At 39.0% G+C, this 24074-nt stretch overlaps 1 protein-coding gene across 4 annotated transcripts in view; it reads right to left on the reverse strand.

Annotated features, from left to right (window-relative positions):
• Positions 1 to 24074, reverse strand: part of NUP88 (nucleoporin 88) — a 71070-nt gene that overhangs the window by 17044 nt on the left and 29952 nt on the right. For all 4 annotated transcript variants that reach the window (XM_049861027.1, XM_049861028.1, XM_049861030.1 and 1 more), the window contains exons 8-9: positions 13965 to 14063; positions 3003 to 3093 (exon numbers count right to left, since the gene is read on the reverse strand). In XM_049861027.1, coding sequence (XP_049716984.1) covers positions 3003 to 3093; positions 13965 to 14063 — 190 coding nt within the window. The remainder of the gene's footprint in view (positions 1 to 3002; positions 3094 to 13964; positions 14064 to 24074) is intronic.

Consider the following 24074-nt stretch of genomic DNA (forward strand, 5'->3'; position numbering starts at 1 on the left):
CACTGACTGCTCCAGCAGGGATCACAAATAGAGGGTCCTGGACACAGCAGGAGAAAAATGTAGAACAAAAATTCAAATTCTCACACACACGCATGTGCGCACACATATACACACAAAGACCAGGCCTGCTGATCTGACAGAGACTGGAGAAACCCCAAGAGTACAGCCCTGGACACCCTTTTAACTCAGTACTGAAGTCACTCCTGAAGTTCACCCTTCAACCAAAGACTAAACAGGTCTGCAGGGCCACCAATAACACACGTGAAGAATGTGCATCATACTCCAATCATGCACACAAGTCTAATGGGCACGCCAGCCCCAAAGCAAAGACGAGAAGGCAGGAAGGGACAGAAAAACTGGATGAATGGATACAGGAAACTCGGGGTGAAGGGGAGATGTGGACACACCATGGGACTGGCAACCAACGTCACAGAACAATTCGTGTATTAACTGTTTAATGAGAAACGAATCTGCTCTGTAAACTTTCACCTAAAGCGCACACACACACACACAAAAACCCTGAGACCCTCAGCTGGGGACCCTGTCAACATGCTATGTGCATCCCTGTCATCCTATCCCACCAGGCCACACGGCACACTGCTGCCAATGGTCTTTAGATGCCATCTCCTCTCACCTCTTCTGAGGATTGCTCAACTTTGCACCTTCCAAATCTCCCCTCCTGCCTATCTCCCCTCAGCTCACAAACCACCTCTTCTGAGGATTGCTCAACTCTGCACCTTCAGAATCTCCCCTCCTGCCTATCTCCCCTCAGCTTACAAACCAGCTCTTCTGAGGATTGCTCGACTCTGCACCTTCAAAATCTCCCCTACTGCCTATCTCCCCTCAGCTTACAAACCAGCTCAAGTCTCCTCCATCTGAAACACTCCCACTGTGACTTCAAGCTCCCTTCATCCTATTCTCCGTTCCTCCTTCCCTCAGAACCAGCAGTCTGTAACACTCTGTTTCCTTCCTCATCTCCCACTCTTTTTTTCTTTTCTAAGGGAGGGGAATCTGGGAAGTTTTTAAAATTTTACCCTTTGAGTGTGAAAGCTACATGTAGAAGACCATTTTTACGCACTGCATAACCACGACCTAGGCCAGGAGGCAGAGCCCTGCAGCAGCCTAAGGCCTCCCGTGTGACCACCCCTCATCACCACCTCTCACCCCACAGAAGTAACCACTATTCTGATACTCACTTCCTTGCTTTGCTCTATAGTTTCCTTACCTAGGTATTCATTCCTAAGCAGTACTATTTAATTTTAGCTGTTTTTTGAAATTTATATAAATGGGATTTTATTACATATTTTCCCCATTCACTTTCCAACCTGCTACAGTTGGCTATCCTCTCCTGCCCCTAATACCATGTTCCCTGCGGTCTTCAGTGAAGCCTTTAGAACACCAATCTAAGGTCTGTGCTGTCCCTCACTGGACCGCTGTGCTTATGTGATGCTGCTGCCCACCGCCTCCTCCTTGAAACACTCTCCCTTGTGTCGTGGACTGAATTGTGTGCCCCCAAAAGATGTGTATCGACTTGGCTATGCCACGGTTCCACGTACTGTGATTGTCCACCATTTTGTCACCTGATGTGATTTTCCTATGTGTTGTAAATCCTACCTCTATGATGTTATGAGGTGAGATTAGTGGCAATTATGTTAATAAAGCAGGACTAATTCTACAAGATGAGACTGTGTCTTAAGCCAACCCCTTCTGAGATATAAAAGAGAGAAGCGAGTAGAGAGACATGGGGACTTTATATCACCAAGAAACAAGAGCCAAGAGAAGAGTGCGTCCTTTGGACGTGGGGTCCCTGTACTGAGAAGCTCCTCGACCAGAGAAGGTTGAGGACAAGGACATTACCCCAGAGCTGACAGAGACAGAAAGCCGTCCTCTGGAGGTGACACCCTGAATTTGGACTTGTAGCTTACCAGAATGTGAGAGAACAGATTTCTCTTTGTTAAAGCCATCCACTTGTGGTATTTCTGTTATAGCAGCACTAGATGACTAAGACACCTGACATTCCTGACATTATTTCCTCTGAGTTCTTCTCCTGTCGCTGTGGCAGCCCATTTTCAAGTGTCCTTCTTGGGCTAGGCTGCGTTTCCTACACTCACTGCTTATAACTAAACACTGCTCATGACTCTTCTCCAGTCTCCTCTACTCGTTCTACACCCCTTCCTGGGTAAACTTCACCAGAGTCGCGGCTCCAATGCTGACATTCCCACGGCCACATCATCCCTAGCCCAGACCACTCCAAGCTTCAGACTTACATATCCAACACCTCTTAGGCGCCTCCACTTGGATATCCTATAGGAACATAAAACTCCAGATGTCCCCAGTTAACCCATCTCTCTCCTCCCAAATTCACTCTTTCCCCCATGTCCCCATTTCTCTGAAGGGTACCACAACTACCAAGTTACCCATGTAGAAACCTGGGAGTCATTCTCAATACCTCCCACCTTTTACTCTGTTCATCAAATACTTACTGAATATCTGTCAGGCACTCTGCAAGATGCTGAGCATATAGACACGAGGCAATCAGTGTACAGAATGAAGCAAACAGACATGGTCTCTACCCTCATGAAATGTATACACTCTGGTAGTGGTGACAGACACTAAACAAACATAAATCATAATATGTGCTACAAAGAAAAGGAACAACAGAAGAAACCTAATTTAGACTGGGGAATCAAGGGAGCCATCTCTGAAGAAGTGACATTAAGATCAGAAAGAAGAGTAAGAGTTAGCCAGGTGAAGACCACAAGCTGGGGTTGGAGCTGGGGGATACCTTCCAGACCGAGGAAATAGTATGTGGAGAGGCCCTGAAACATGAAAGAGCTTTTGATGAACATTTAACAAACTGATACTCGTATGGGTGAAGTATCATGTCTGCAACTTACTTTCAAATGATTCAGCAAGATCATTTGTGTACATGGGTGTAAAATATCTAAATTACTGAACTGAACAATTGTTACCTGTGTATATAAGGGCGAGAAAGTCCTTACCTGCATGGCAATGGCTTTGTACACAGGATGTGTTCTACAAAGCACTTCTGTTCTGTAGCAAGTTCCTGTAAACTGTCCTTATCTTCTTCATCTACAAAGGAATATAGTCTACAAATTAACTGATGCTTGGACAGAACTCTCCAAACTAAAACGCTGATATTATTTAAATGAAATTATGTTCCTGCCTCAGACCTTTGTTTCTCAACGAGTATGCCTTTCTGACACAGAAATCTCCTTTCCCCAAGGGTCTAGACCCCCCCACCTCTGTCCCAAGAAAGATTTTCCTTGGCCAGGTTTCTAAATGCAGAAATGGTTCAATGAGGGGAACAATTCCAGAAATCATTCCCTTCCATAGTCTCTTCTCACTCACATTATTATTAATTAATTATTGCGCTTTAAGTGAAAGTTTACAGATCAAGTCAATCTCTCATACAAAAAATTATACATACTATGTACCCCTAGCTGTTCGCCCCCTAATCAGACAGCACATTCCTCCTCTCCGCCCCGTATTCCCTGTGTCCATTCAGCCAGCTCCTGTCCCCCTGTGCCTTCTCATCTCGCCTCTAGACAGGTGCTGCCCACATAGTCTCATGAGACTACTTAAGAAGCTCACTCTTCACTAGTATCATTATCTACCTTATAAAAAATCTACCTTATAGTCCAGTCCAATCCCTGTCTGGAGAGTTGGCTTTGCGAATGGTTCCAATCTTGGGCTAACAAACGGTCCGGGGACCATGACCTTCAGGGTCCCTCTAGTCTCAGTCAGACCATTAGGCCTGGTTTTTTCACAAGAATTTGAGGTCTGCATCGCACTGCTCTCCTGGCTCCATCAGAGATTCTCTGTTGTGTTCCCTATCAGGGCAGTCAATGGTGGTAGCCAGGCACCATCTAGTTCTTCTGGTCTCAGGCTGATGGAGTCTCTGGTTTATGTGGCTCTTTCTGTCTCTTGGGCTCATCTTTATCATTCACATTATTATTTTTTTAAGTAACAGCTTTTCTGGGATATAATTCACACACCAGACAATTCTTCTTAAAGTATACAATTCAATGGTTTTTAGTATACTAAAATAATTGTACAAACAACACACAACTTAGAATATTTTCATTTCCCCCAAAAGAAACCTTATACCCACTAGTAGCCCCTCCCCAAGTTCCCACCTACATCCTCAGACCTAAGCAACCACAAATCTACTTTCTGTCTCTGTGGATTTGCCTATTCTAGACACTTTGTATAAATGGAAATATACAATACATGATCTTTTGTGACTGGCTTCTTGCACTTAGCACATTTTCAAGGTTCATCCATGTTTGAGCATGTGTCAGTATTTCATTCCTTTTTATTGGTGAATAACATTCCATTGTATGGCTATACAACATTTTGTTCATTCATTCATTGGATGACAGACATCTGAACTGTTTCCATTTTTTGGCTATTATGAATAATGATGCTTTAAAAAGTTGTACGGACATATGTTTTCATTTTTCTTGATATAGCTAGGAGTGGGACTGCTGGGTCAAATAGGATCTTTATGTTTAACCATCTGAGGAACTGCCAAACTTTTCCAACGAGGCTGCACCATTTTACATTCCCATAAGCGCTGTGGAAACCTTGGTGGCGTAGTGGTTACGTGCTACAGCTGCTAACCAAAAGGTTGGCAGTTTGAATCCACCAGGCACTCCCTGGAAACTCTATGGGGTAGTTCTACTCTGTCCTATAGGGTCGCTATGAGTCCACTGCCTAATCCAGGTCATGAAGATTTACACCTAATTTTTTTTCCTAAAAGTTCTATAGTTTCAATTTTTATATTTAGGTTTTTGATCCATTCTGAGTTAACATTTTTATATGGTGTCAGATAGGAGGAGTCAAACAGCATTCTTTTCTCATGTGGATATCCAGTTGTTCTACCATCATTTGTTGAAAAAACTATTCTTTACCCATCAAACTGTCTTGGCACTCTGGTCAAAAATCAATTGACTATAAATGTAAAGGTTTATTTCTGGACTCTCAATTCTACTTCACTCACCTATATAACTATCAGCAGGTCAATACCATAGTCTTGATGACCACAGCTTTGTGACAAGTTAACTTGAAAAAGTGTGAGTCCTCCAACTTTGTTCTTCTTTCTCAAGATTGTTTAGGTTATTTTGGGTCACCTCTATTTCCATATGAATTTGAGAATCAGCTTGTCAGACTGCAAAGAAGCTAGATGGAATTTTGATAGGGAGTGCACTGATTAAATCTGTAGGTCAATCTGGGGAGTACTGCCATCTTAACAATATTAAGTCTTCTGATCCATGAACATGGGGTATTTTTCATTCATTTACATCTTTATTTCTTTCAACAATGTTTTACAGTTTTCAGAATATGTTTTATGTTACTTTATTAAATTTGTTTGTAAGTATTTTATTCTTTTTGATGCTACTGTAAATGGAACTGTTTTCCTAGTTGATACTTTAATGATTGGAGACTTTGGGGGATGTTGGGATGGGGTCAATGTATGTTGCACGTGGGTTGAACGCGGATCTTCAGGGGACAGAGGGTTGAATGTGGTGGGCAGAAAAATGCACCCTCCCTAACGACAAGGTTATAGATGGAATTAAAGTTGCTAATCAGCTGACTTTACAATGGAAGGGTATTTTAGATTATCTAGGTGGGCCCAATGTAATCACAAAGTTCCGTAAAAGTGAAAGAGGGAAGCAAAAGAAAAAGTCAGAATGATGCATTGTGAGAAGGACTCAACTTGACCCCTATTGCTGGTGTTGAAGATGGAGGAAGGGCGAGGTAAGTGAAAGAATGTAAGCAGCTCTAGAAACAGGAAAAAACAAGGAAACAGATTCTCCCAGAAAGGAACACTGCCTCGCTGCCATCATTTTTTTTTTTTTTTTAAATAATATTTTACGGTGTTTTTGGTGAAGGTTTACAAAGCAGTCTAGGTCCCACTCAACAATTTCTACACAAGTTGTTCAGTGGCATTGGTTATATTCTTCACAATGCACAAGCATTCTCATTATTTCTGTTCAGGTTGTTCCATTTCCATTAATCTAGTTTCCCTCAAAGTAACTGTTGACTGTTTGGTCTCACACACGTGAGTTTTTAAAGAAGCTCTCTACTTAATGGTGATACTCATTTTTTTTTTTATTAACTTTTATTGAGCTTCAAGTGAACATTTACAAATCAAGTCCGTCTGTCACATAAGTTTACATACATCTTACTCCGTACTCCCACTTGCTCTCCCCCTAATGAGTCAGCCCTTCCAGTCTCTCCTTTCGTGACAATTTTGCCAGCTTCCCACTCTCTCTCTCCTCCCATCCCCCCTCCAGACAGGAGATGCCAACACAGTCTCAAGTGTCCACCTGATACAAGTAGCTCACTCTTCGTCAGCTTCTCTCTCCTACCCATTGTCCAGTCCCTTCCATGTCTGATGAGTTGTATTCGGGAATGGTTCCTGTCCTGGGCCAACAGAAGGTTTGGGGACCATGACCGCTGGGATTCCTCTAGTCTCAGTCAGACCATTAAGTTTGGTCTTTTTGTGAGAATTTGGGGTCTGCATCCCACTGATCTCCTGCTCCCTCAGGGGTTCTCTGTTGTGCTCCCTGCCAGGGCAGTCATCGATTGTGGCCAGGCACCAACTAGTTCTTCTGGTCCCAGGATGATGTACGTCTCTGGTTCATGTGGCCCTTTCTGTCTCTTGGGCTCTTAGTTGTCCTGTGACCTTGGTGTTCTTCATTCTCCTTTGATCCAGGTGGGTTGAGACCAATTGATGCATCATAGATGGCCGCTTGTTAGCATTTAAGACCCCAGATGCCACATTTCAAAGTGGGATGCAGAATGTTTTCATAATAGAATTATTTTGCCAATTGACTTAGAAGTCCCCTTAAACCATGGTCCCCAAACCCCCGCCCTTGCTCCGCTGACCTTTGAAGCATTCATTTTATCCCGGAAACTTCTTTGCTTTTGGTCCAGTCCAATTGAGCTGACCTTCCATGTATTGAGTATTGTTCTTCCCTTTACCTAAAGCAGTTCTTATATACTAATTAATCAATAAAAAACCCTCTCCCTCCCTCCCTCCCTCCCCTCCTCGTAACCACAAAAGTATGTGTTCTTCTCAGTTTATACTATTTCTCAAGATCTTATAATAGTGGTCTTATACAATATTTGTCCTTTTGCCTCTGACTAATTTCACTCAGCATAATGCCTTCCAGGTTCCTCCACGTTATGAAATGTTTCACAGATTCGTCACTGTTCTTTATCGATGCGTAGTATTCCATTGTGTGAATATACCACAATTTATTTACCCATTCATCCGCTGATGGACACCTCGGTTGCTTCCAGCTTTTTGCTATTGTAAACAGAGCTGCAATAAACATGTGTGTGCATATATCTGTTTGTGTGAAGGCTATTGTTTCTCTAGGGTATATTCCGAGGAGTGGGATTTCTGGGTTGTATGGTAGTTCTATCTCTAACTGTTTAAGATAACGCCAGATAGATTTCCAAAGTGGTTGTACCATTTGACATTCCCACCAGCAGTGTATAAGAGTTCCAATCTCTCCGCAGCCTCTCCAACATTTATTATTTTGTGTTTTTTGGATTAATGCCAGCCTTGTTGGAGTGAGATGGAATCTAATCATAGTTTTAATTTGCATTTCTCTAATGGCTAATGATCGGAAGCATTTTCTCATGTATCTGTTAGCTGCCTGAATATCTTCTTTAGTGAAGTGTGTGTTCATATCCTTTGCCCACTTCTTGATTGGGTTGTTTGTCTTTTTGTGGTTGAGTTTTGATAGAATCATGTAGATTTTAGAGATCAGGCGCTGGTCGGAGATGTCATAGCTGAAAATTCTTTCCCAGTCTGTAGGTGGTCTTTTTACTCTTTTGGTGAAGTCTTTAGATGAGCATAGGTGTTTGATTTTTAGGAGCTCCCAGTTATCGGGTTTCTCTTCGTCATTTTTTGTAATGTTTTGTATTCTGTTTATGCCTTGTATTAGGGCTCCTAACGTTGTCCCTATTTTTTCTTCCATGATCTTTATTGTTTTAGTCTTTATGTTTAGGTCTTTAATCCACTTGGAGTTAGTTTTTGTGCATGGTGTGAGGTATGGGTCCTGTTTCATTTTTTTGCAAATGGATATCCAGTTATGCCAGCACCATTTGTTAAAAAGACTATCTTTTCCCCAATTAACTGACACTGCTCCTTTGTCAAATATCAGCTGCTCATATGTGGATGGATTTATATCTGAGTTCTCAATTCTGTTCCATTGGTCTATGTGCCTGTTGTTGTACCAGTACCAGGCTGTTTTGACTACTGTGGCTGTATAATAGCTTCTGAAATCAGGTGGAGTGAGGCCTCCCACTTTCTTCTTCTTTTTCAGTAATGCTTTGCTTATCCGAGGCTTCTTTCCCTTCCATATGAAATTGGTGATTTGTTTTTCTATCACCTTAAAAAATGACATTGGAATTTGGATCGGAAGTGCGTTATATGTATAGATGGCCTTTGGTAGAATAGACATTTTTACTATGTTAAGTCTTCCTATCCATGAGCAAGGTATGTTTTTCCACTTAAGTATGTCCTTTTTAATTTCTTGTAGTAGAGCTTTGTAGTTTTCTTTGTATAGGTTTTTTACATCCTTGGTAAGATTTATTCCTAAGTATTTTATCTTCTTGGGGGCTACTGTGAATGGTATTGATTTGGTTATTTCCTCTTCGATGTTTTTTTCGTTGATGTAGACGAATCCAAGTGATTTTTGTATGTTTATTTTATAACCTGAGACTCTGCCAAACTCTTCTATTAGTTTCAGTAGTTTTCTGGAGGATTCCTTAGGGTTTTCTGTGTATAAGATCATGTCATCTGCAAATAGAGATAATTTTACTTTCTCCTTGCCAATCCGGATGCCTTTTATTTCTTTGTCTAGCCTAATTGCCCTGGCTAGGACTTCTAGCATGATGTTGAATAAGAACAGTGATAAAGGGCATCCTTGTCTGGTTCCTGTTCTCAAGGGAAATGCTTTCAGGTTCTCTCCATTTAGAGTGATATTGGCTGTTGGCTTTGCATAGATGCCCTTTATTATGTTGAGGAATTTTCCTTCAATTACTATTTTGGTGAGAGTTTTTATCATAAATGGGTGTTGGACTTTGTCAAATGCCTTTTCTGCATCAATTGATAAGATCATGTGGTTTTTGTCTTTTGTTTTATTTATGTGATGGATTACATTAATGGTTTTTCTGAAATTAAACCAGCCTTACATACCTGGTATAAATCCCACTTGATCGTGGTGAATTATTTTTTTGATATGTTGTTGAATTCTATTGGCTAGAATTTTGTTGAGGATTTTTGCATCTATGTTCCTGAGGGATATAGGTCTGTAATTTTCTTTTTTTGTAATGTCTTTACCTGGTTTTGGTATCAGGGAGATGGTGGCTTCATAGAATGAGTTGGGTAGTATTCCGTCTTGTTCTATGCTTTGAAATACCTTCAGTAGTAGTGGTGTTAACTCTTCTCTGAAAGTTTGGTAGAACTCTCCAGTGAAGCCGTCCAGGCCAGGGCTTTTTTTTGTAGGGAGTTTTTTGATTACCCTTTCAATCTCTTTTTTTGTTATGGGTCTATTTAGTTGTTCTACTTCTGAATGTGTTAGTTTAGGTAGGTAGTGTTTTTCCAGGAATTCATCCATTTCTTCTAGGTTTGCAAATTTGTTAGAGTGCAATTTTTCTTAATAATCTGATATGATTCTTTTAATTTCAGTTGGTTCTGTTGTGATGTGGCCCTTCTCGTTTCTTATTCGGGTTATTTGTTTCCTTTCCTGTTTTTCTTTAGTCAGTCTAGCCAATGGTTTATCAATTTTGTTAATTTTTTCAAGGAACCTGCTTTTGGCTTTGTTAATTCTTTCAATTGTTTTTCTGTTCTCTAATTCATTTAGTTCAGCTCTAATTTTTATTATTTGTTTTCTTCTGGTGCCTGATGGGTTCTTTTGTTGCTCACTTTCTATTTGTTCAAATTGTAGGGACAGTTCTCTGATTTGGGCTCTTTCTTCTTTTTGTATGTGTGCATTTATCGATATAAATTGACCTCTGAGCACTGCTTTTGCTGTGTCCCAGAGGTTTTGATAGGAAGTATTTTCATTCTCGTTGCATTCTATGAATTTCCTTATTCCCTCCTTGATGTCTTCTATAACCCAGTCTTTCTTCAGGAGGGTATTGTTCAGTTTCCAAGTATTTGATTTCGTTTCCCTAGTTTTTCTGTTATTGATTTCTAGTTTTATTGCCTTGTGGTCTGAGAAGATGCTTTGTAATAATATTTTGATGTTTTGGACTCTGCAAAGGTTTGTTTTATGACCCAATATGTGGTCTATTCTAGAGAATGTTCCATGTGCGCTAGAAAAAAAAGTATACTTTGCAGCAGTTGGGTGCAGAGTTCTGTATAAGTCAATGAGGTCAAGTTGGTTGACTGTTGTAATTAGGTCTTCCGTGTCTCTGTTGAGCTTCTTACTGGATGTCCTGTCCTTCTCCGAAAGTGGTGTGTTGAAGTCTCCTACTATAATTGTGGAGGTGTCTATCTCACTTTTCAATTCCGTTAAAATTTATGTATCTTGCAGCCCTGTCATTGGGTGCATAAATATTTAATATGGTTATGTCTTCCTGATCAATTGTCCCTTTTATCATTATGTAGTGTCCTTCTTTATCCTTTGTGGTGGATTTAAGTCTAAAGTCTATTTTGTCAGAAATTAATATTACTACTCCTCTTCTTTTTTGCTTATTGTTTCCGTGATATATTTTTTTCCATCCTTTGAGTTTTAGTTTGTTTGTGTCTGTAAGTCTAAGGTGTGTCTCTCGTAGGCAGCATATAGACAGACCGTGTTTCTTTATCCAGTCCGAGACTCTCTGTCTCTTTATTGGTGCATTTAGTCCATTTACATTCAGAGTAATTATAGATAAATAAGTGTTTAGTGTTGTCATTTTGATGCCTTTTTATGTGTGTTGTTGACAATTTCATTTTTCCACTTACTTTTTTGTGCTGAGACTTTTTCTTAGTAAATTGTGAGATCCTCACTTTCGTAGTGTTTGACTTTATGTTTGTTGAGTCGTTACGTTTTTCTTGGCTTTTACCTTGAGTTATGGAGTTGTTATACCTCTTTGTGGTTACTTTATTATTTACCCCTATTTTTCTAAGTAAAAACCTAACTTGTATTGTTCTATATCGCCTTGTATCACTGTCCATATGGCAGTTCTGTGCCTCCTGTATTTAGTCCCTCTTTTTGATTATTGTGATCTTTTACATATTGACTTCCGTGATTCCCTGTTATGAGTATTTTTTTTTTTAATTAATCTTAATTTGTTTTTGTGATTTCCCTATTTGAGTTGATATCAGGATGTTCTGTTCTGTGACCTTGTGTTGTACTGGTATCTGATATTATTGGTTTTCTGACCAAACAATTTCCTTTAGTATTTCTTGTCGCTTTGGTTTGGTTTTTGCAAATTCTCTAAACTTGTGTTTGTCTGTAAATATCTTAATTTCTCCTTCATATTTCAGAGAGAGTTTTGCTGGATATATGATCCTTGGCTGGCAGTTTTTCTCCTTCAGTGCTCTGTATATGTAGTCCCATTCCCTTCTTGCCTGCATGGTTTCTGCTGAGTAGTCTGAACTTATTCTTATTGATTCTCCCTTGAAGGAAACCTTTCTTTTCTCCCTGGCTGCTTTTAAAATTTTCTCTTTATCTTTTGTTTTGGCGAGTTTGATGATAATATGTGTTGGTGTTTTTCTTTTTGGATCAATCTTAAATGGGGTTCGATGAGCATCTTGGATAGATATCCTTTCGTCTTTCATGATGTCAGGGAAGTTTTGTGTCAGGAGTTCTTCAACTATTTTCTCTGTGTTTTCTGTCCCCCCTCCCTGTTCTGGGACTCCAATCACACGCACGTTATCCTTCTTGATAAGAGTCCCACATGATTCTTAGGATTTCTTCATTGTTTTAAATTCTTTTATCTGATTTTTTTTCAGCTATGTTGGTGTTAATTCCCTGGTCCTCCAGAAGTCCCAGTCTGCATTCTAATTGCTCGAGTCTGCTCCTCTGACTTCCTATTGCGTTGTCTAATTCTGTAATTTTATTGTTAATCTTTTGGATTTCTACATGGTGTCTCTCTATGGATTCTTCCAACTTATTAATTTTTCCACTATGTTCTTGAATAATCTTTTTGAGTTCTTCAACAGTTTTATCAGTGTGTTCCTTGGCTTTTTCTGCAGTTTGCCTTATTTCGTTTGTGATGTCTTGAAGCATTCTGTAAATTAGTTTTTTATATTCTGTATCTGATAATTCCAGGATTGTATCTTCATTTGGGAAAGATTTTGATTCTTTTGTTTGGGGGGTTGTAGAAGCTGTCATGGTCTGCTTCTTCATGTGGTTTGATATGGACTGCTGTCTCCGAGCCGTCACTGCAAACTAGTTTTTCCAGAAAATTTGCTGACTGGGACGCTGGCTCCAGGTTCCGAAAACAATCGCTGCTTCCCCGTATTTGTTCGTTTTCCGTCTAAATCTGTGTTTGTTGTTCAGGGTTCGTAGATTGTTATGTACGTGATCAATTCACTTGTTATTCCAAGTCTTTGTTGCAAGAGGGATCCGAGGTAGCGTCTACCTAGTCCGCCATCTTGGCCCCGCCTCCACTCATTGTTTTTTGAGCCAATTGTTATCTAGCTACCAGGTAATCTCGGCAGTTAATTTCGGTTCAAGGTTTGAAGTTACGTCAGAGCAACAGTCTTGTGGAATCCTCCTGTCTCAACCACTCCAGTAGGTCTGGTTTTTCTTTTTCTTTTTTTTAGGAATTCGAGGTTCTGTTCCCCATTCTTCTGCCATTCTATCAGGGCCCATCTATTGTGGCTCTGAGTAGAATGGTCAGTAGTGGTAGCCAGGCACCATCTAGTTCTCCTGGCCTCAGGGCAGATGAGGCTGTGGTCCCCCCCTGACATCCTGATTTTAGTCCAGTGAAACCTGTGTAGGATTTGAAATCTACAGGACTGAAAGATAATGTGTTGTTCTAAACCACTAAGTTTGTGATTTATTACAGCAAAATAGAAAACTAATAAAAAATTCAGTCTTTCACCATTAAGTATGATATCCGCTATCATTTTCTCATAGATGCAGCTTTATCAGGCTGAGTGTTGAACAGTTTTAACATGAATCTGTTGGATTTTGTCAAATGCTTTTTCTACATTTGTTGAGATGATCATATGGTTTTTTTCCTTTTTTTCAACTGATGCAGTGTAATAAAAGTAATTGACTTTTGGATGTTAAATCAACCTTGCATTCTGGGGATAAATTCCACTTGGTCATGGTGTATAATCATTTTTACATATTGCTGAATTCAGATTGATAGTATTTGCTGAGAGTTTTTGCATCTATATTCATAGGAGACATTGGCTTGTAATTTTCTTTTCTTGGGTGTCTTTGTCTGGTTTTAATATCAGGGTAGTATCGACCTCACAGAATGAGGTGGGATGAGTTTGTGAAGAACCAGTATTAATTTTTTTTTTAAATGTGCAGTCATCTGGTCCTGGGCTTTTCTTTTTAGGTAGTTTTTTGATTACTAATTTGATCTCTTTATTTCCTATACGTCTATTCAGATTTCCCATTTCTTCCTGAGTAAATTTCAGTAGTTTGTGTCTTTCTAAGAATTCCTGCATTTCATTTAGGTTATCTAATCTGGCATATAGTTGTTCATAATATTCCCTTATAATCTTTTTTATTTCTGTTCTGTAACGCCAGTAGTAATATTCCCTGTTTTATTTGTTACTGTAGTAATTTGAGTCTTCTCTCCTTTTTTCTGGGTCAGTCCAGCTAAAGGTTTGTCAATTTTGTTAAATTTTTCAAAGAACCAACTTTTGGTTTTACTGGTTTTTCTCTATTATTTTTCTATTCCAAATTACTTTTTAATAGAACCCGTGAAACCTACTTAAAAATACAAAAAATCAGTACACTCACCTGATCCAAGAAATTTGTGAAGTTTATGAATCCAAGCTAGCCCAACACTATGTACACCAGCTTCATGAGTACAGTGATATCTTGAAGGACATTTGGGATCTGCAAATTCAATCATTTAATGATACAGATGTAGTCATTAGAAAACTGAAAAAAACCCACCCCAGTCGCCTACAAACACATTTGGTGATAGAAGTGATGGAAGGTCTACAAAACCTTCATACTCTGGCACTGCTTTCAAGGAATTTGACATTTTTAAATTTGAATTTCATTTCTGAATATATTTTAAGTATTTAAAACACTATATTTAATACATACTGTCCAAATATGTTATTTTCTAAACATTAACACAATGGAGTTCGCCAAAACATTAACACCTGATGTCAGGTCTCTCCATGTCTGTGCATTTATTTAAAGTTCTTAAAAGTAAAATGGTAGGAATTTGGCAAGATGGCTGACTAGGTAGAAACTACCTCGGATCCCTCTTGCAACAAAGACTCAGAAAAACAAGTGAATCGATCACATACATGACAATCTACGAACCCTCACCATCAAACACAGCTCTAAAGACTTGACCTGAATGACAGAGACTGAGAACGAACAACCACGGGGAAGCAGCGACAGTTTTCGGAGCCTGGAGCCAGCGCCCCAGTCAGGAAACCTTGGTGCCGGGCTTTGGACTGGGTGCAGGGGAGCTGAGCATGGCATCCTGTGACAGCGCAAACATGGGGTGCAGCCCTAGCCCCATGAACTGACCTCAGGGGAAGCCCAGCCAGTGTACGCAGGCAGCACAGCGACGCGGCTGATGGGAGGAGAAGTCACCGGGAGGCAGCGACTGGTTTTGGAGCCGGGAGTGCGGAGCCCCAGCCGGGGAACCTTGGCGCTGGGCTTTGGACTGGGAGCTGAGGAACTAACCACGACTCTGAGACAGCGCAAGCACGGGACGCAGGCCTGACCCTAGGGGCCAATCTCTACCCAGCCAGTGAGCACAGCCCCCGCTCGGGAATCTCAGATAAAACAGTCATCCCAAGCAAGATAAGTCTATATTCCGGGGTGCTATTCTCTCCTATTTATCTGAACCCTCCCCTCCCTTTCCCAGGCGGCTTCATTAACATTGGAATTTCCTGAGCCAGAGGGTGAACTGCGCTGCAGGTTTTTCTTTCTTCTTCTTTTTTTTTTTTTTGGTCTTTTCCTAACCCATTCTCCTGGCCTGAGAGAAGCAGCTACAAAAAACCCAGGGACCAAAAATCCTTCCCTAATTGGACTAAAAACATAGAACCAGCTCCAGCCAAGCATATGTGATCCACAGTCTTGGGCTTTCATCCCTACAGGGAACAAGGTGGATATTATAATGCAAAGGCATTCCTTGTAGGGATCTGACTGTAATTGTTTTAGCAGATTACTGGAAAGACAAGTTTCCCAGGTATGATATCTCTGCATATTCAACAGATCCCTCACTGACCCACAACAGGGAACAGAGGGCTGAAGCTCCCCCCAGACCACCGAGTCTCCTGCCTTAGGGGTCTAAGGAGGGTGACACCTACCAATCTGTAGAGGTACTTGCACTGGGGGCCTAAGGTACAGGTGCAGAGCCCACCCACCAAGGTGCTTTAGGAATAGAGACACACCTACCTCACTGACACTTGGGGAAAGCCTGTCAGCATCCTGCCACCCCCGGAGCGTGAACCCCTGCTGCTACTAGAATCTGGTGCTCACAACTATCACCACTACTTCTCTAGGTGGATAGGTGACAGTCTGCACCACACACTTAATGACTCAAAATCAGATTCTACTCAAGAATAGTGAATGGACTCAGGCTTATATATCTGGTAACAGCCCAAAACCAGCTGGTAATAGGACAAAAGTGAGTCAAGGGCTACAACAATCAAGACAGCACAATCTAGTAGCCCATCTACGTATACTGAAAGAAAACAAAACAAGATAAGATTCAGTGAGCAAATATAGAATAAATCACTACAATACCTTCGTGATGGCTCGGAGACAGCAGTCGATATCAAACCACATAAAGAAACAGACCATGATTGCTTCTACAACTCCCCAAACTAAAGAATCAAAATCTTTCCCAAATGAAGATTCAATCCTGGAATTGCCAGATACAGAATATAAAAAACTAATTTACAGAATGCTTCAAGACATCAGGGATGACCTCAGAAATGAAATAAGGCAATCTACAGAAAAAGCCAAGGAAGACACTGATAAAGCAGTTGAAGAACTCAAAAAGATTATTCAAGAACATAGTGGAAAAATTAATAAGTCACAAGAATCCATAGAGAGACAGCATTCAGAAATCCAAAAGATTAACAATAAAATTATAGAATTAGACAACGCAATAGGAAGTCAGACGAGTACACTCGAGCAATTAGAATGCAGAGTGGGAGATCTGGAGGACCAGGAAATTGACATCAATACAGCTGAAAAAAAATCAGATAAAAGAATGAAAAAAAAAAATGAAGAATCCCTAAGAATCATGTGGGACTCTATCAAGAAGGATAACGTGTGTGTGATTGGAGTCCCAGAACAGGGAGGGAGGACAGAAAACACAGAGAAAATAGTTGAAGAACTCCTGACACAAAACTTCCCTGACATCATGGAAGACGAAAGGATATCTATCCAAGATGCTCATTGAACCCCATTTAAGATTGATCAAAAAAGAAAATCACCTAGACATATTATCATCAAACTTGCCAAAACCAAAGATAAAGAGAAAATTTTAAAAGCAGCCAGGAATAAAAGAAAGGTCTCCTACAAAGGAGAATCAATAGGAGTAAGTTCAGACTACTCAGCAGAAACCATGCAGGCAAGAAGGCAATGGGATGACATACACAGAGCACTGAAGAAGAAAAACTGCCAGGCAAGGATCATGTATCCAGCAAAACCCTCTCTGAAATATACAGGTGAAATTAAGACATTTACAGATAAACACAAGCTTAGAGAATTTGCAAAAACCAAACCAAAGCTACAAGAAATACTAATTGTTTGGTCAGAAAACCAAAAATATCAGATACCAGCACAACACAAGGTCACAGAACAGAGCATCCTGATATCAACTCAAATAGGGAAAGCACAAAAACAAATTAAGATTAATTAAAAAAAAAAAAGCTCAAAACAGGGAATCACGGAAGTCAATATGTAAAAGATCACAATAATCAAAAAGAGGGACTAAATACAGGTGGCACAGAACTGCCATATGGAGAGGGATACAAGGCGATATACAACAAGTTAGGTTTTTACTTAGAAAGATAGGGGTGAATATTAAGGTAACCACAAAGAGGTATAACAACTCCATAACTCAAAACAAAAACCAAGAAAAACATAACGACTCGGCAAACATAAAGTCAAATACTATGAAAATGAGGAACACGGAATTTACAAAGAAAAACATCTCAGCACAAAAAAGTAAGTGGAAAAATGAAACTGTCAACAACACACATAAAAAGGCATCAAAATGACAGCACTAAACATGTACTTATCTATAATTACGCTGAATGTAAATGGACTAAACTCAACAATAAAGAGACAGAGAGTCTCGGACTGGATAAAGAAACACGATCCATCTATATGCTGCCTACAAGAGACACACCTTAGACTTAGAGACACAAACAAACTAAAACTCAAAGGATGGAAAAAAATATATCAAGCAAACAATAAGCAAAAAAGAGCAGGAGTAGCAATATTAATTTCTGACAAAATAGGCTTTAAACTTAAATCCACCACAAAGGATAAAGAAGGACACCACATAATGATAAAAGGGACAATTGACCAGAAAGATATAACCATATTAAGTATTTATACACCAATGACAGGGCTGCAAGATACATAAAACAAACTTTAACAGAACTGAAAAGTGAGATAGACACCTCTACAATTATAGTAGGAGACTTCAACACACCACTTTTGGAGAAGGACAGGACTTCCAGTAAGAAGCTCAATAGAGACACGGAAGACCTAATTGCTACAATCAACCAACTTGACCTCATTGACTTATACAGAACACTCCACCCAACTGCTGCAAAATATACTTTTTTTTTCTAGCGCACATGGAACATTCTCTAGAATAGATCACATATTAGGTCATAAAACAAACCTTTGCAGAATCCAAAACATCAAAATATTACAAAGCATCTTCTCAGACCACAAGGCCATAAAAGTGGAAATCAAAAACAGAAAAATTAGGGAAAAGAAATCAAATACTTGGAAAGTGAACAATACCCTCCTGAAAAAAGATTGGGTTATAGAAGACATTAAGGAGGGAATAAAGAAATTCATAGAATGCAACGAGAATGTAAATACGTCCTATCAAAACCTCTGGGACACAGCAAAAGCAGTGCTCAGAGGTCAATTTATATCAATAAATGCACACATACAAAAAGAAGAAAGAGCCCAAATCAGAGAACTGTCCCTACAACTTTAACAAATAGAAAGTGAGCAACAAAAGAATCCATCAGGCACCAGAAGAAAACAAATAATAAAAATTAGAGCTGAACTAAAAAAAAAAAAAAAAATGAATTAGAGAACAGAAAAACAATTGAAAGAATTAACAAAGCCAAAAGCTGGTTCTTTGAAAAAATTAACAAAATTGATAAACCACTGGCCAGAGTGACTAAAGAAATACAGGAAAGGAAACAAATAACCCGAAAATGAAACGAGATGGGGAGGCGGGGCCAAGATGGCGGACTAGGTGGACACTACCGCGGATCCCTCTTGCAACAAAGACTCAGAAAAACAAGTGAATCGATCACATATACAACAATCTACGAACTCTGAACAACAAACACAGACTTAGAGACGGAGAACGAACAAATACGGGCGGACAGCGATCGTTTTCAGAACTAAGAGCCAGCGTACCAACTGATTACCTGAAAAATCTAGTTTCCCAGTGATGGCTCGGAGACAGCAGTCCATATCAAACCACATAAAGAAACAGACCATGACAGCTTCTCCACCCCCCAAACAAAAGAATCAAAATCTTTCCCAAATGAAGATACAATCCTGGAATTATCAGATACAGAATATAAAAAACTAATTTACAGAATGCTTCAAGATATCACAAATGAAATTAGGATAACTGCAGAAAAAGCCAAGGAACACACTGATAAAACTGTTGAAGAACTCAAAAAGCTTATTCAAGAACATAGTGGAAAAATTAATAAGTTGGAAGAATCCATAGAGAGACACCATGTAGAAATCCAAAAGATTAACAATAAAATTACAGAATTAGACAACGCAATAGAAAGTCAGAGGAGCAGACTCGAGCAATTAGAATGTAGACTGGGACTTCTGGAGGACCAGGGAATCAACTCCAACATAGCTGAAAAAAAATCAGATAAAAGAATTAAAAAAAATGAAAAAACCCTAAGAATCATGTGGGACTCTATCAAGAAGGATAGCTTGCGAGTGATTGGAGTCCCAGAACAGGGAGGGGGGACAGAAAACACAGAGAAAATAGTTGAAGAACTCCTGACACAAAACTTCCCTGACATCCTGAAAGACGAAAGGATATCTATCCAAGATGCTCATCGAACCCCATTTAAGATTGATCCAGAAAGAAAAACACCAAGACGTATTATCATCAAACTTGCCAAAACGAAACACAAACAGAAAATTATAAAAGCAGCCAGGGAGAAAAGACAGGTTTCCTTCAAGGGAGAATCAATAAGAATAAGTTCAGACTACTCAGCAGAAACCATGCAGGCAAGAAGGGAATGTGACGACGTATACAGAGCACTGAACGAGAAAAACTGCCAACCAAGGATCATATATCCAGCAAAACTCTCTGAAATATGAAGGAGAAATTAAGATATTTACAGATAAACACAAGTTTAGAGAATTTGCAAAAACTAAACCAAGACTGCAAGAAATGCTTAAGGAGATTGTTTGGCCTGATGACCAATAATATCAGGTACCAGCACAATACAAGGTCACAAAACAGAACGTCCTGATATCAACGCTACTGAGATAGGGAAAGCACAAAAACAAACAAAGTAAGATTAATTCTAAAAAATAAACAAAGAAACAAAATAATACACATAACAGGAAATCATGGAAATCAATAGATAAACGATGACAATAATCAAAAAGAGGGACTAAATATAGGAGGCATTGAACTGCCAGATGGAGAGTGATACAAGGCGATATAGAACGATACAAGTTAGGTTTTTACTTAGAAAAATAGGGGTAAATAATAAGGTAACCACAAAAAGGAATATCAATTATATAACTCGAGAAAAACGTAACGACTCAACAAACATAAAGTTAAACATTATGAAAATGAGGATCTCACAATCTACTAAGAAAAACGTCTCAGCACAAAAAAGTATGTGGAAAAATGAAAAGGCCAACAACACACACGAAAAGGCATCAAAATGACAGCACTAAAAACATATTTATCTATAATTATGCTGAATGTAAATGGACTAAATGCACCAATAAAGAGACAGAGAGTCACGGACTGGATAAAGAAACACGATCCATCTATATGCTGCCTACAAGAGACACACCTTAGACTTAGAGACACAAACAAACTAAGACTCAAAGGATGGAAAAAAATATATCAAGCAAATAATAAGCAAAAAAGAAGAGGAGTAACAATATTAATTTCTGACAAAATAGACTTTAGACTTAAATCCGCCACAAAGGATAAAGAAGGACACTATATAATGATAAAAGGGATAATTGATCAGGAAGATATAACCATATTAAATATTTACGCACCCAATGACAGGGCTGCAAGATACATAAATCAAATTTTAACAGAATTGAAAAGCGAGATAGACACCTCCACGTTTATAGTAGGGGACTTCAACACACCACTTTCGGAGAAGGACAGGACATCCAGTAAGAAGCTCAGCAGAGACACGGAAGACCTACTTAAAACAATCAACCAACTTGACCTCATAGACTTATACAGAACTCTCCAGCCAACTGCTGCAAAATATACTTTTTTTTCTAGTGCACATGGAACATTCTCTAGAATAGACCACATATTAGGTCACAAAACAAATCTTGGTAGAATCCAAAACATCGAAATATTACAAAGCATCTTCTCAGACCACAAGGCAATGAAGCTAGACATCAATAACAGAAAAACTAGGGAAAAGAAATCAAATACTTGGAAAATGAACAATACCCTCCTGAAAAAAGACTGGGTTATAGAAGACATCAAGGAGGGAATAAGGAAATTCTTAGAAAGCAACGAAAATGAAAATACTTCCTATCAAAACCTCTGGGACACAGCAAAAGCAGTGCTCAGAGGCCAATTTATATCGATAAATGCACACATACAAAAAGAAGAAAGAGACAAAATCAGAGAACTGTCCCGACAACTTGAATAGAAAGTGAGCAACAAAAGAACCCATCAGACACCAGAAGAAAACAAATAATAAAAATTAGAGCTGAACTAAATGAATTAGAGAACAGAAAAACAATTGAAAGAATTAACAAAGCCAAAAGCTGGTTCTTTGAAAAAATTAACAAAATTGATAAACCATTGGCCAGACTGACTAAAGAAAAACAGGAAAGGAAACAAATAACCCGAATAAGAAACGAGAAGGACCACATCACAACAGAGCCAAATGAAATTAAAAGAATCATTTCAGATTACTACGTAAAATTGTACTCTAACAAATTTGAAAACCTAGAAGAAATGGATAAATTCTTGGAAAAATACTACCTACCTCAACTAACACATTCAGAAGTAGAACAACTAAATAGACCCATAACAAAAAAAGAGATTGAAACGGTAATCAAAAAACTTCCAACAAAAAAAAGTCCTGGCCCAGACGGCTTCACTGCAGAGTTCTACCAAACATTCAGAGAAGACTTAACACCACTACTACTGAAGGTATTTCAAAGCATAGAACAAGACGGAATACTACCCAACTCATTCTATGAAGCCACCATCTCCCTGATACCAAAACCAGGTAAATATATTACAAAAAAAGAAAATTTTAGACCTATATCCCTCATGAACATAGATGCAAAAATCCTCAACAAAATTCTAGCCAATAGAATCCAACAACACATCAAAAAAATAATTCACCCTTATCAAGTGGGATTTATACCAGGTATGTAAGGCTGGTTTAATTTCAGAAAAACCATTAATGTAATCCATCGCATAAATAAAACAAAAGATAAAAACCACATGATCTTATCAATTGATGCAGAAAAGGCATTTGACAAAGTTCAACACCCATTTATGATAAAAACTCTTACCAAAATAGGAATTGAAGGAAAATTCCTCAACATAATAAAGGGCATCTATGCAAAGCCAACAGCCAATATCACTCTAAATGGAGAGAAAGCATTTCCCCTGAAAACGGGAACCAGACAAGGATGCCCTTTATCACCACTCTTATTCAACATCGTACTTGAAGTCCTAGCCAGGGCAATTAGGCTAGACAAAGAAATAAAGGGTATCCAGATTGGCAAGGAGGAAGTAAAATTATCTCTATTTGCAGATGACATGATCGTATACATGGAAAACCCTAAGGAATCCTCCAGAAAACTACTGAAACTAATAGAAGAGTTTGGCAGAGTCTCAGGTTATAAAATAAACATACAAAAATCACTTGGATTCCTCTACATCAACAAAAAGAACACCGAAGAGGAAATAACCAAATCAATACCATTCACAGTAGCCCCCAAGAAGATAAAATACTTAGGAATAAATCTTACCAAGGATGTAAAAGACCTATACAAAGAAAACTATAAAACTCTGCTACAAGAAATTCAAAAGGACATACTTAAGTGGAAGAACATACCCTGCTCATGGATAGGAAGACTTAACATAGTAAAAATGTCTATTCTACCAAAAGCCATCTATACATATAACGCACTTCCAATCCAAATACCAATGTCATATTTTAAGGGGATAGAGAAACAAATCACTAATTTCATATGGAAGGGAAAGAACCCCCGAATAAGCAAAGCAATACTGAAAAAGAAGAAGAAAGTGGGAGGCCTCACTCTACCTGAGTTCAGAACCTATTATACAGCTACAGTAGTCAAAACAGCCTGGTACTGGTACAACAACAGGCACATAGACCAATGCAACAGAATTGAGAACCCAGATATAAATCCATCCATGTATGAGCAGCTGATATTTGACAAAGGACCAGGGTCAGTCAATTGGGGAAATAATAGTCTTTTTAACAAACGGTGCTGGCATAACTGGATATCCATTTGCAAAAGAATGAAACAGGACCCATACCTCACACCATGCACAAAAACTAACTCCAAGTGGATCAAAGACCTAAACATAAAGACTAAAACGATAAAGATCATGGAAGAAAAAATAGGGACAACCCTAGGAGCCCTAATACAGGGCATAAACAGAATACAAAACATCACCAAAAATGATGAAGAGAAACCAGATAACTTGGAGCTCCTAAAAATCAAACACCTATGCTCATCTAAAGACTTCACCAAAAGAGTAAAAAGACCACCTACAGACTGGGAAAGAATATTCAGCTATGACATCTCCGACCAGCGCCTGATCTCTAAAATCTACATGATTCTGTCAAAACTCAACCACAAAAAGACAAGCAACCCAATCAAGAAGTGGGCAAAGGATATGAACACACACTTCACTAAAGAAGATATTCAGGCAGCCAACAGATACATGAGAAAATGCTCTCGATCATTAGCCATTAGAGAAATGCAAATTAAAACTATGATGAGATTCCATCTCACACCAACTAGACTGGCATTAATCCAAAAAACACAAAATAATAAATGTTGGAGAGGCTGCAGAGAGATTGGAACTCTCATACACTGCTGGTGGGATTGTAAAATGGTACAACCACTTTGGAAATCCATCTGGCGTTATCTTAAACAGTTAGAAATAGAACTACCATACAACCCAGAAATCCCACTTCTCGGAATATACCCTAGAGATACAAGAGCCTTCACACAAACAGACATATGCACACCCATGTTTATTGCAGCTCTGTTTACAACAGCAAAAAGCTGGAAGCAACCAAGGTGTCCATCAACGGATGAATGGGTAAATAAATTGTGGTATATTCACACAATGGAATACTACGCATCGATAAAGAGCAGTGACTAATCTCTGAAACATTTCATAACATGGAG

Source organism: Elephas maximus, chromosome 19, assembly GCF_024166365.1.
Source record: "Elephas maximus indicus isolate mEleMax1 chromosome 19, mEleMax1 primary haplotype, whole genome shotgun sequence".
NCBI lineage: Eukaryota > Metazoa > Chordata > Mammalia > Proboscidea > Elephantidae > Elephas > Elephas maximus.